The sequence below is a fragment of the Acyrthosiphon pisum genome, chromosome A2 (genome assembly GCF_005508785.2).
Source record: "Acyrthosiphon pisum isolate AL4f chromosome A2, pea_aphid_22Mar2018_4r6ur, whole genome shotgun sequence".
Lineage (NCBI taxonomy): Eukaryota > Metazoa > Arthropoda > Insecta > Hemiptera > Aphididae > Acyrthosiphon > Acyrthosiphon pisum.
This window is the reverse complement of record NC_042495.1, coordinates 30,049,049-30,060,524: the sequence shown is the minus strand read 5'-3', so window position 1 is coordinate 30,060,524 and position 11,476 is coordinate 30,049,049. Positions and strand designations below refer to the sequence as shown.

At 27.4% G+C, this 11,476-nt stretch overlaps 3 protein-coding genes across 3 annotated transcripts in view; 1 reads left to right on the top strand and 2 right to left on the bottom strand.

The window, feature by feature from the left end:
• Nucleotides 1-85: 85 nt before the first annotated feature.
• On the top strand, nucleotides 86-2,041 carry LOC100160739 (transcription initiation factor IIB-like). The gene is given in 4 exon segments (XM_008180031.2): nucleotides 86-327; nucleotides 402-555; nucleotides 1,202-1,711; nucleotides 1,713-2,041. Coding segments are annotated over 4 exon segments (1,047 nt in total). The 3' UTR covers nucleotides 1,854-2,041.
• A 2,928-nt stretch (nucleotides 2,042-4,969) lies between these two features.
• LOC100169639 (cleavage and polyadenylation specificity factor subunit 5-like) lies at nucleotides 4,970-6,095 on the bottom strand. Its single transcript, XM_029489919.1, has 4 exons — nucleotides 5,965-6,095; nucleotides 5,513-5,619; nucleotides 5,229-5,296; nucleotides 4,970-5,150 (listed from the first exon to the last, which is right to left on the bottom strand). Exons 1-4 carry the CDS (start codon nucleotides 6,093-6,095, stop codon nucleotides 4,971-4,973), a joined length of 486 nt encoding a protein of 161 aa, XP_029345779.1. The 3' UTR covers nucleotide 4,970.
• A 4,201-nt stretch (nucleotides 6,096-10,296) lies between these two features.
• The window catches only part of LOC100571188 (gametocyte-specific factor 1 homolog), a gene marked incomplete at its 5' end in the record, with an annotated part of 2,891 nt that continues 1,711 nt past the window's right edge, over nucleotides 10,297-11,476 (bottom strand). The window contains 2 exons of the mRNA XM_029491012.1: nucleotides 10,297-10,377; nucleotides 10,926-11,054. Coding sequence (XP_029346872.1) covers nucleotides 10,297-10,377; nucleotides 10,926-11,054 — 210 coding nt within the window. The remainder of the gene's footprint in view (nucleotides 10,378-10,925; nucleotides 11,055-11,476) is intronic.

Sequence of the window (11,476 nt, the reverse complement as noted above, 5' to 3'; positions counted from 1 at the left end):
ATAATGTCAATTAATGATAGATTCTCTGATAAAAATTTAAAATCATTTTCATTATTTAATTTACACCAAAAAAAAAATGATAAAAATGAATATTGAAGAGTTCAGCGAAGTAGTTAAATCTATCAATAACTTATATGGACCTCTTCTTGATAATTTTGAAGAAGAAGCAATAACTTTGTATGAAATATGGCTAAAAAAACCATGTGATCCAAATACACAAATAATTGATTTATTAGAAGAATCTAAATACTATCCTGCTGTAAATACAGCTTTACAAATAGCCATTACATTACCAGCAACTTCATGTTCAGTTGAAAAAACCTTTAGGTACTTAACATATTATTATAAATCATATTTTGTATTAATTATTTAATATTGATTATAGTTACTATCTATTTTAGTGCTTTGCGTCGTATCAAGACATGGGTAAGATCTACAATACCCAATATGAGGTTAAGCAGTTTGGCTCTAATTCACATTCACAAAAATAGATTTGACGATACATTATTTTTTGAAAATCGCAAAACCGATGTTATGAATCATTTTGGACTAAATGTCAGACGTTTATCATTACTATTTGATTCATAATTCATATAATATTATTAATAATTTATAATAGGTACCTATGTATTGTATTAGATATAATTTATATTATTATACATATTTTAAATATAGTTAAAATAATTTTTTGTTCTATTAACTAGAATTCTTCAAGAAAAATAACTAAATTAAAGACATATAGATATAGCAATAGCCAATAATATTATAACATATAGGTAGGTGGTTCTTATATAATATGAAGAATAAATATATACCAAGCCATACCGTGGCACACGAGCATATTGTAATAATAATAATTAATAAATACTAATACCTAACTAATAAGTAATATTATCATATTTAATTTTATTGATATAGGTAATAATCAAAAATGTAGAATTGTCAAGAACATATTATTGTAATCTGGAAATGCTACAATGATCTCTTTTAAAAATGCATTTTTTGACATTTCAAATTCCTCCTGGTGCGTTTTGTCCCACGTCCATTTTTTTCCCTCTTTGATCAAGTCAATCAATGCCTTAATTAATTCCGCAAAGTTCTTTATATATCTTCTATAATAATTTATGAATCCTAGGTAGCTCTGAACTTCTTTCCTCTTCATCGGTGCCTTGAATGTTTGTATTGTCCTAATCTTTAAAAGTATAAAAATAAGGGTATGGTCTGTTCGACCAATCGTTCACTACTTAATGCGTGTAGAGAAATTGGCCTTATGACCAATCGCATAAATTTGCAAAGGAATATTGTGGACAGGGCTAATGTACTGTTCAAACAAGTGCACAATGGCAAAATTTTGAAAGGTTGATCAAATGACGAAATTGCGTCAGCAAGCTTGTATATTGCTTGTAGGCAAGAAGGTGTGCCACGTATATTCAAAGAAATATGTGCTGTAAGCAAAGTTGGTAAAAAAGAAGTTGGAAGAATTTTTAAATTAATATTAAAGGTGTTGGAAACCACTGTTGATTTCATAACAACTGAAGATTTCATGGCGAGATTTTGTTGTAATTTGGGATTACCAAACATGGGCAGGAGAGCTGCTACTCGTATAGCTAAAAAAGCAGTAGAATACAATATTATACCAGGTCGTTCTCCTATATCCGTAGCGGCCGCAACAATATTTATGGCGTTCCAAGCATCTAACGAAAAGTGTTCCCCAAAAAGAAATTGGGGACATTGCTGGTGTGGCAGAAGTCACAATTAAGCAGTCATATAAACTGATATTGGCTAATGCTACATTACTATTCCCAGAAGACTTAAAGTTTGTGACCCAGATTTCTGATTTTCCAACATCCTAAATATTCCTAATATATAACTATTATTCGACCAAAAATATATTTTTCATAATAAAATTTTACTGTATAATAAGATTTTATTAAGGTTTGGGCTAAAAAATAAGAGACTAATATATTGTTTGTATTTGTATTTTTGTAAAATAAACAAATATTTGTCTTTTCTATATAATATCTTTAATGTATAAATGGTACAATACTTGAGTATTGAGTAGTACTCCTTTGTATAGTAATATTACACTTACCTAAATTGTACATTTTAGAAATATGGTAAATATAAAAAAATACATAACTATGGTGTAGATAGATTTGTAAAACATAAATAATTTTGATATTTTAAATGCACCAAAAAAAATAAAGTTTCTCAATTAGATGTTTCTATTTTAACAATAAGTAATTCATTATCATGATTTGTTTTCTGTTAAATGTTGTAATTCAATTTTCCCGATTTAAAGTCAATGTCTAATCTATTGATAACCAGTAACCATCGACTAATTTAAATAACCCGACAAAACAATACTTGTAAGTCATAATTTTATTCAAGACATACCACATTAACCTAGGTACAAAGAAGTATGATATAAAATCATTGTACAAGGAAAAATAATCTAAATGAAGACGAATGTTTTTCTATTAAAATACCAGCACAGTAATTTTGATGTGTAATACTAAATTTATTATAGTACAAAAATAACCAGTTAGTCTGCAACACAAATTACTATAATACAGTACAGAAAATTTGGCTTAATGTATTTATACAACCAACGATAATGGAAATTAAATTAAGATGGATATTTAAAATTCTAATACAGTATCAAACTGCAATTAATGGGAAACTGGGTAATTTACAAAAATCAATGGCTATAAATCACTTACAAACCCACAAAAATAATTTAAAACATTGGGTGTATATATGTAAATTATAATATTTCATAAAATGGTGATGATAGTTTGTAAAAGTTTCAAATGGTCAGACAATTTCTCAATTCAATACAATTTAAGGATAATAAATCTACTTAAAAATTACATTAAAACGTAAAAAAATCTGTTCAACGATTGATGGGCAGAAAATGTTTAAAATATCATACACCTAAGTTCTAAATTACATATAAATGAAGTTGAATCTGAAAAAAAAGTTATACATGTTAATAAAAATAATACAATTGTTAACAGTATTAAATATGTGAAACAATCAATAATTTACCTTCCAAGCATTATTGGCAATGAGGAAAGAATAGTTCCATATCCTTGAGCGTTCTCAAACAGCTCAAACAAAGGAACTGCCACAAATTTGTAATTTTTTGGCACAGAAAACATTGCTAAAGAACATTCAAAATACCACATAATTAAAAAAACAGACAGGTTGATTATATAACCTAATTTATTTAATTTAAAAATGAATCAATAAATTTAATACATAAAATAGTATATTTCAATTAAAAAGAGTAACAATTTACACCTATACATAATTGTACAATTTATTGATTTTAATGTTTTTTTTAAAAACATCTTTACAGAACAAATGTACACAATAAAATTTAAGGAAAAGCAGATTTTGAATGACAACTGTGTACAATAGTTCTTAAATTGTATTTTTTAAACTTGAATGGAATTTTTTGAAATGCTTACAAAAACAACATTGGAATTAATACAACATTATTTTAACTGCAGATAGAATAACTATATAAATATAATCACTTGACATTATTTTTAACAAATATATATAACAAGGGCTAAGTAAAAATGTTTAAACACTTTTTTAATACTTTAAGGACAATTTTAATTTTCAATGGCTTCATTAAATATTTAAATCAAAAAATAGTTTATTTGGATAAATAATCTTAAATGTAATAATTTTATTTAAAACATTACAAATCTTGTACACATAATCAGATATTTTAAAATAATTTACTGACAAAACAAACCCCCACCCAATAATTACTACACATATAAATATTAATACTATTATATTTATATGTATAAATACTACACATATTAATTTTTGTTTTTATAATTAATACATATTATTACACTACTCTTTATTTATTAATTATTAACCATTTTAATATAATATAGCTCATAATAATATAATTTAGCTTGTTTTATAGTATATTATGTGTTTGATAAAAATTAATAGTAAAGGCTGTCGAAAGTGAACCATTTTGAAGGGGTTGGACTTAGGAAATATTGTACATCCATTGTTTGTACTATATCTACCTTTTATGTAATTTAAGATAAACGACTGCTAAGATTCTTAAACCCCAGTAAAGTATATACGCGCAGTCACATCACAATATTTTGTGATTAAAAAATGTTCAACTTAAATGTGCCACAAAACTCCCAAAGAAAAATTCACCCAAAAGCCCTTTCAGCTATTTTAATTTTGAAAACATATATTTGAATTCCTTAATCTCTTTTCTAGATTATGTAGGAAATGGATTTATGATCTGTAGTATTGTTTAATTAGTATTACAATATCAAAGTAATTTTCTTTTTTTTTTTCAAAATTTTACTTTTGTATTACTAAAAAAAAAAAATCGCTTCCTACAAAACACAAAAAGCGGAGAAATTGTTATGTTTTTTTTGAAATTAAAATTGAATTTCTGGAAGTATATTTTTTTCCGCTTATTGATCTAACTGCACAAAAAAATACCATTTTTTAACAGCCCTAATATAGTCTTGTATTTTTGTTAGTAAATTTTAATAATATTTGAACCAAAAATGGAATGTTTTGTTTACAACACATTTTGATATAATGATAAAAATATTAATATGCTTATATTTATGAATTCATTAAACTATGGCCTACAATAATATTAATACATTGTTATATTAAATGTAGCAAATGAAGGTACCATACTTGTTAACATAAATATAATATAGTCATAAAAAGAGTAGTAGATACACTTTATGAGCAAAGGGGTCATAATAAGATATTCTAGCATTTCAAAGGCTAGAGAAATAAATTAAGTGCCCCCAACATTTTTTTCTAGCTACGGCACTGTATTTAGTATATAATTTTATTAAGTATTAACCTAAACCCTCAAGTTTCTACTACTCAAGGGGTAAATTTGTTGTGTTTTGCATAATAGTATTATATTATAACAACAAATTGGTTCACTATTAATTTATCTTACCTTTATCAGGTAGCTGAACTAAGAAAAGTCTTTTATGCTCCTTGGGCTTAGTTATGTGTGCTGGTATATACGGATAAGTTGTGAATTCAAAGTTAGGTCGCCACCAATTGCCAATGGTATCCTCAACAGTCCAATCTGTCTGAACACCATTTTGTGTGCCTAAAGTCTGACATAAGTAAATGCAATAAAATTATTTTTGAATGTGTAAGTATAAACAATTGATCATAAAAAAACATGAAGTTACTTCAGTTAGTAATCGTTTAAGTCCTTCGACCTCATCTTCTGCTGGATTTAGTTGTCCACCTGGCCTAAAAAAATATTATTAAAAAAATCTATAAATATTATAAATATTGAAATATTAATGATATATATTTTGATTTCTTGTAATTTGGCTATGTCATGCCTAGTCAATTAAAATATTCATTTAATCTTACAACTTAAAAAAATTTGTGGTCAACTTCAATAATAAAACATGTGGTATCCAATCTATATGAACTATTAAAACGCCTTCAACGCTACGGCGCATACCAATTTCTTTAAATTCTTCACGCATTCGTTGAAATCTAGCTGACACAGATGGATCTTTTTCAAATAAATGTTCTTTTTTACCAAATTTATAATTTGATAGAGGGTACCTAGAACAAAAGAAATCTATATTATATACAATTATACAACTACAACTTATATAAGCAGTTGCTTTAATTTGGAAATTGACACTAACACAATCTATTATTAATATTTGAAAGACAAATAGCCATCACCAAACAAAATTAATAAAAATAGTTTTCTTTCTATTTATTAATATTATAAGTAAGCCCAGTCTCAATCATACTACTTAGATCCAGTAGTTATACTACAAAACTAGTGTAACACACAATAGTCATCAAATGTTAAATTGATGACTACTATGGCTAGTAAAAAAAAGGATAGGAGTCTTTTGGATACACCTAAAATAACCTAGCTCACGACTATATACTAACAAATTTATATTGCTGTTGAGCGATGGGCACGTAGACGATTTGACTGGAGCGGGGTACCTAGGCCATCCGGATCTTCGTAACGATTGGACTTTTTTCTGTACCGGTTGGCTGGTCATTGTACTCAACGCCATTTCCGATACCGCGTTAGTCGACAGCTTGACGGTTTTCGATGACGACTGTAACGAAATAATATTTAAAAATGTACAACCGTGTCACACGTCTTAACGTTAACAACACATAATCCCTGTGGAATATATCTTTGACAGACAGCTATACGATAGATCGATCCCACGTACTGCTTTGATGGTAACCGGTTCAACGTTTTCGTTGTGTAAGACACGAATATACGACGTTGAAATATTGTAAAAGTAATTTAAATTGTCCACTGACTATTAAGAGCTGAGCACGGACCACGGTAGATTAGATGTACAACGAAACGCCGCCTCGTTCTCATATGAACTATGAACGCATGAAGCGCACACAATGGCGGAACGCGTTCGTTTTTGTTTGACAGGTATGACCGTAGCGACGAGTTAGCCGGCCGTGCAACCACGGTTACCAACTACCAGAGTTTTGAGATTATCCACAGATATATATAATTATGTTAACGAGTTATCAAAATATTGATATATTTAACGAATCGATCGGACGAAGTCGTGGTGCCAATTTCACATACGTGTGTCTTTGGGGGGTCAAAAGTAAAGAATTTCCAATTTTATACGAGCTTTTGAAGCTAGATTAGCACTGGATTATCACCCACCGTAAATTAACAAATTCTCATAAAACGATATTATTCTTATTTTGTCGTTATTCAAAACATCTTCTTCTTGGTTTCGGCCTTTAAGACCATGCCGCTAAATACAAATCTTGCCATCTGTCCCTGTCCTCTGCAGCTTCTCGCCATCTGATTCAAAACATATTCAACCATTTTAATCAAATGTTTATTTTATCATTTTCCAAAAATGACAAAAATTTTCAAAATACTTTGCTTCTTTTTGAGTTATTTAGAGACATATGAAATTTTGAATTATTTAATTTTTTTTACTATAAATTTCAATAAAATGTTATTAGTTGCGTCAAAAAGCTCGAAAATTAGACACGAGGTTCCATATAAGTTGTAATTAATAAGAGCATATATTTAAGCTACCCACATATACATACAATATTAAACGGTCATTATTCTATAATTATAATGAAATAAATATTGATATCATTTTAAAATATAAATTGAAAGTAGGGCATTAGTATATACAGAATAAGATTATTGAATTATTTTATTTAATATTGCTAATAACACATTATTTAACAAATATCACTGCCAAGTGTCAATCTGTTGAAAGGTTAAGATTCATAATTGAATCCTTTTTGGGTGGGCGTTTGATCTATAATTCATTTGCCTAAATTGTTTTACTTTGTACCACTTCCATTCATGTTAACAATTATTTTAACAACCGTGGTTCAAATGTGAAACTGCTAAGATATCAAATGTCAATAAAATGCTAATGTAAATTCTGGAAATATAAGTACCATTATCTTCTAAGTGGCATGCTTTATAATATGAAGCAAGAAATTAAATGCAACAATATAATAGATGAGTATATATTTTAGACTACTTTTGTAATTTATGGATTATTTATTACTTAATTATACATAATAATTGTTTGAGTTATTGCAGTATTCAACTAAGGTGTCGAATGATTAAACAGCAGATTTGTAAATTTAAATTTTAAATAGGTATAAACACTTATATATATATATTTTAATAGAAAAAAAAAAGAAATAATTATCCCCTTTTGTTATTGTCAGAAACGTCTTACCAAAGAAGCATTTAAATAATCATCAGATTTCTGGTATACAGCAAATAGACTCTTGTACAGGTCTTTTGTTTTTGGATTTAAATGGATACATTTTTTTAAATAAATTACAGCTTCTTGATAATTTTGAATGATATGCATATAAAATATAAATCAAAGACAATTTTCAACTAATATCAATGTTTACAGTTTTTCAGGTTGAAATTTCAAGCATTTTTTTGTATACTTCAACAGACAATACTATATTTGTCATTTGAATTATGAATTGTGATGTTAACCACAGTGGCACAGACTAGTAAATGAAGCGATATGGTAGTTCCCGCGGTGAAAGTATTAAGCTTCGCTGCACATTTTCCATTAGTCTTAAGTAATACTACTTAACTTTAAATATTTCTGGAATTATAAATATTATGAAACCTAACCGTTAATTTAATTCATTATTTTTATGGTTTTTACATATTTTTAAGTGTATTTATAAGACATTTGTATTTTTGTAAAAAAATCTATTATTGTAATCTATGTACATTTTTTCTCCATTTTTAAATTAATGTAAATTTTAATAATACTACTAATAGTGTTATAACCAGGGCTCGGGACTTATTAAAATAATTATCATTTTATCTACGCTGTAGTGTAGTCTGTTGCCGTCCACGTTTGATTTTTTTCTAATATAAAGATATAACAGTGGTAGTGCTTAAAATGTAGGTAGGTGGTCAGATTTAATAATATCTGCACTCAGTGCACTCTATAAAGTATTTGATATACAACCCAAATACTATTTGTAGTAAAGTAAATCTTCAAATACAAAAAAAAAATTCTATTTACTTCTGAAATAATTTATTTTAATCACAAATTTGTTTATTGCATTTAAAAAAAGTATCATTTGTTCAAGAATCAAAATGCTGTAATGTTAGTTCCTTTTTTAGTGAAAGTTACAACACCAACTCTCATCACTCTCTCTACAAAGAGCTGTATGTATTTAGATGTCCCATACAGTCATCGATTGTCGTTAACAATAAATGATAATGACAATTGTTAACCATATCCTTGGTAAACAGGTTGTACTTATAAGTATAATTGTACAGATAATAACAAATTATACAAGCATTAAGCTTTTGCTTTACAGCTATAATATTGATACCAACGTGTCGTTTCGATCGCCGTCGATGATAAAGTGTTTCCTGGAGAAAAAAAATATTTATTTGAGCTATGAATAGACAAAAACCGACATCAAAATGTCTATAAATGATAAATGTGTAATATATGTGTTATAATGTTGAAGCATGACCATGACATAAAAATATTTTTATTTAATAAGGATTACACATATAGAAACAAATTAAGAATCAAATGAATAAAAAAAAAGTATTTTAATAATCTTACTCAAATACTTTACAACACTACTATTGTATGACTGTTAATATATAGACTCTTTATAATATTGTATCAATTTCTAAATCAAATTGTGGCGCGTCACTGTTTTGTATTATACAGCCATAGGATCAGCACCTATTATTATATTATTATTTTTGTTTGAGTGTGCATTAATAGCCGTGTAAGCACAACCGTGTACAAGCTATTATTATAAGACAATAAGGGACCATATTATTATTATTTTTGTCATTACGTGTATTATATTCATATTATAGTACAAGAACAGCGCCAGTCTGCTCTATACAAGCTGAGAGTTTTATCATCATTTTTTATTATTATTATTTCTTTGAGTATTGGGCCAAAAGTGCCGTTTATTATTTATAATTATTATTTGTCAGGCCAGAAGCGCCTTTAAATTATTTTATACAAGCTTCAGCTCAAATAGCTGCGTCAATATATATTTTCTTTCGGATGGCCATAAGGGCCGATCATTTATTATTATATATTGTTGGACCAGAAGGGTCACATTATTTTCATAGCGGCTCAAATAACTTTTTTATATTATTTATTATTATTCTTTCGGTTGGGCCTGAAAGTCCCTTCAATATTATAATTTATCCTAGTTGGCCATTAGGACTGTGATTTATTATTATTATTATATTTTTCATACATTTTTGTTGCGGTGAGTTTATTATATATTTTATACTGCTATTATTTAAATATTTTTGAATACATATACACCCACACATATACACATATTCATACACAAATACACATAATTACACAACACGCATTACTTAGCCGACAGTAATTTCTAGGCGATCTTGACCACTACTGTTCGTGCTATTACACCATTACACACCCAGTTTGTCCTCAATATTTCTATGACTTAGGTGTTAGTGGTGTAAAGACCCTAAGTTGGTGTCCGGGCGCGCGTATTATTATTGTATGCTCCCGGCCCTCACACAGTCAATAAAATCAACCAATATATGAAAAACTAAAAATATTAATCCACTGATACTGTTGTGTAATATTTTATTATTTTGTTCAAACAAATTATTTTAATATTTTATTACTTTAATACAGTCAAATTAACGCAATTATTTTTTAAAAGTTTAATATAGTATATTTTTACATTTTATTTTTATGTATTGTTCTTTCCAAAGAATAATGATTTTGTATCCATTTTCTTATTCTGCTGTTTCTTCCCATCTTTATTCTCAACCTAAACAATAAGAAAATAAAAATTATAGAAGTAAAAAATTGTTGTGAACAGTATGTAATTATGTTATTCTAAAAAACTTTTATTTAATAAGTAGAATTAAATAATTGTCATATTTTCATTTTTAGACAAAAACAATAAAAATGTGGGTAAGTTGACTATACAACAAAGTATCTGTTTTCAGAATTCTTATCACTTCACTAGATCAATAGGTAAATTATCAAAATATTATCTAAATTCCTATGTAGGTGTATGTTACACAAAAACAGAAAATGTTAATTTCATAAGTTATATTAAAATATAATATACAAGACGAATACCACTGACTCACTCATTCAACGTTACATCTCAAAAACTACAAAACATACAAACTTGAAATTTGGAATAATGATTTTTGAAAAACTACACTAATTGTATATCTTAAGTGTAATAATCAATGAAGGTTAGTAAGAAAAAACAAAACCACTAGGAAGTATTTTGTTACAATTTTAAGTTTCAATGTAAAAATAAATATTTTGTTAGTATAAACTAATATAATATTGTATATTTACGTTGTTAATATCATTTTTGTGTAAATTGGCACGATGTTCTTTACGTTCCGATCTTGTTGTGTTATGAATTGCTTTCATTGACGTGGTTTTTGTTTTGATGGTCTGTAGAATTCCAGTGGTTTGTTCCAGCTTAAAAAAATAAATGTATACCTATGTTTTAATTTGGTAATTTTATATAATGGTATATATCATGAGAAGAGGTAGATGAGGTGGTATTCTTATACCTAATATAGGTTTGGCTAAACCTATAGCTAAAGACGATACGACCAACAAGAACGTAATAATCCAATTCGAGAAGACACTGAATATTGTATTAAGTGGACGTCGTACCCGCATGTGTTGTCTCCGTCTTATTAATACATAATATATAAAAATGTATGTCTAGTAGTTCCAATTCTGTGTTGTTAGCTTAAATATTAGAGTGAATTTATCTATTATCAATTTTAAATGTAAGAACATTATATTTGTTCTCTTTTTGGTTTTTTACGATATTTTAATTTGAAGTGAGTTATGAGTATCTGAAATATAAATATTTGAAAATTCTCATAATT

Coding starts and splice junctions, on each gene's coding strand:
- LOC100169639 (XM_029489919.1), bottom strand. CDS start 6,095: ATGGCGTTGAGTACAATGACCAGCCAACCGGTACAGAAAAAAGTCCAA. Junction 5,297..5,512: donor TGAAGAATTTAAAGAAATTG/GTATGCGCCGTA, acceptor AATAATATTTTT/TTAGGCCAGGTGGACAACTA. Junction 5,151..5,228: donor TTAAACGATTACTAACTGAA/GTAACTTCATGT, acceptor TACTTATGTCAG/ACTTTAGGCACACAAAATGG.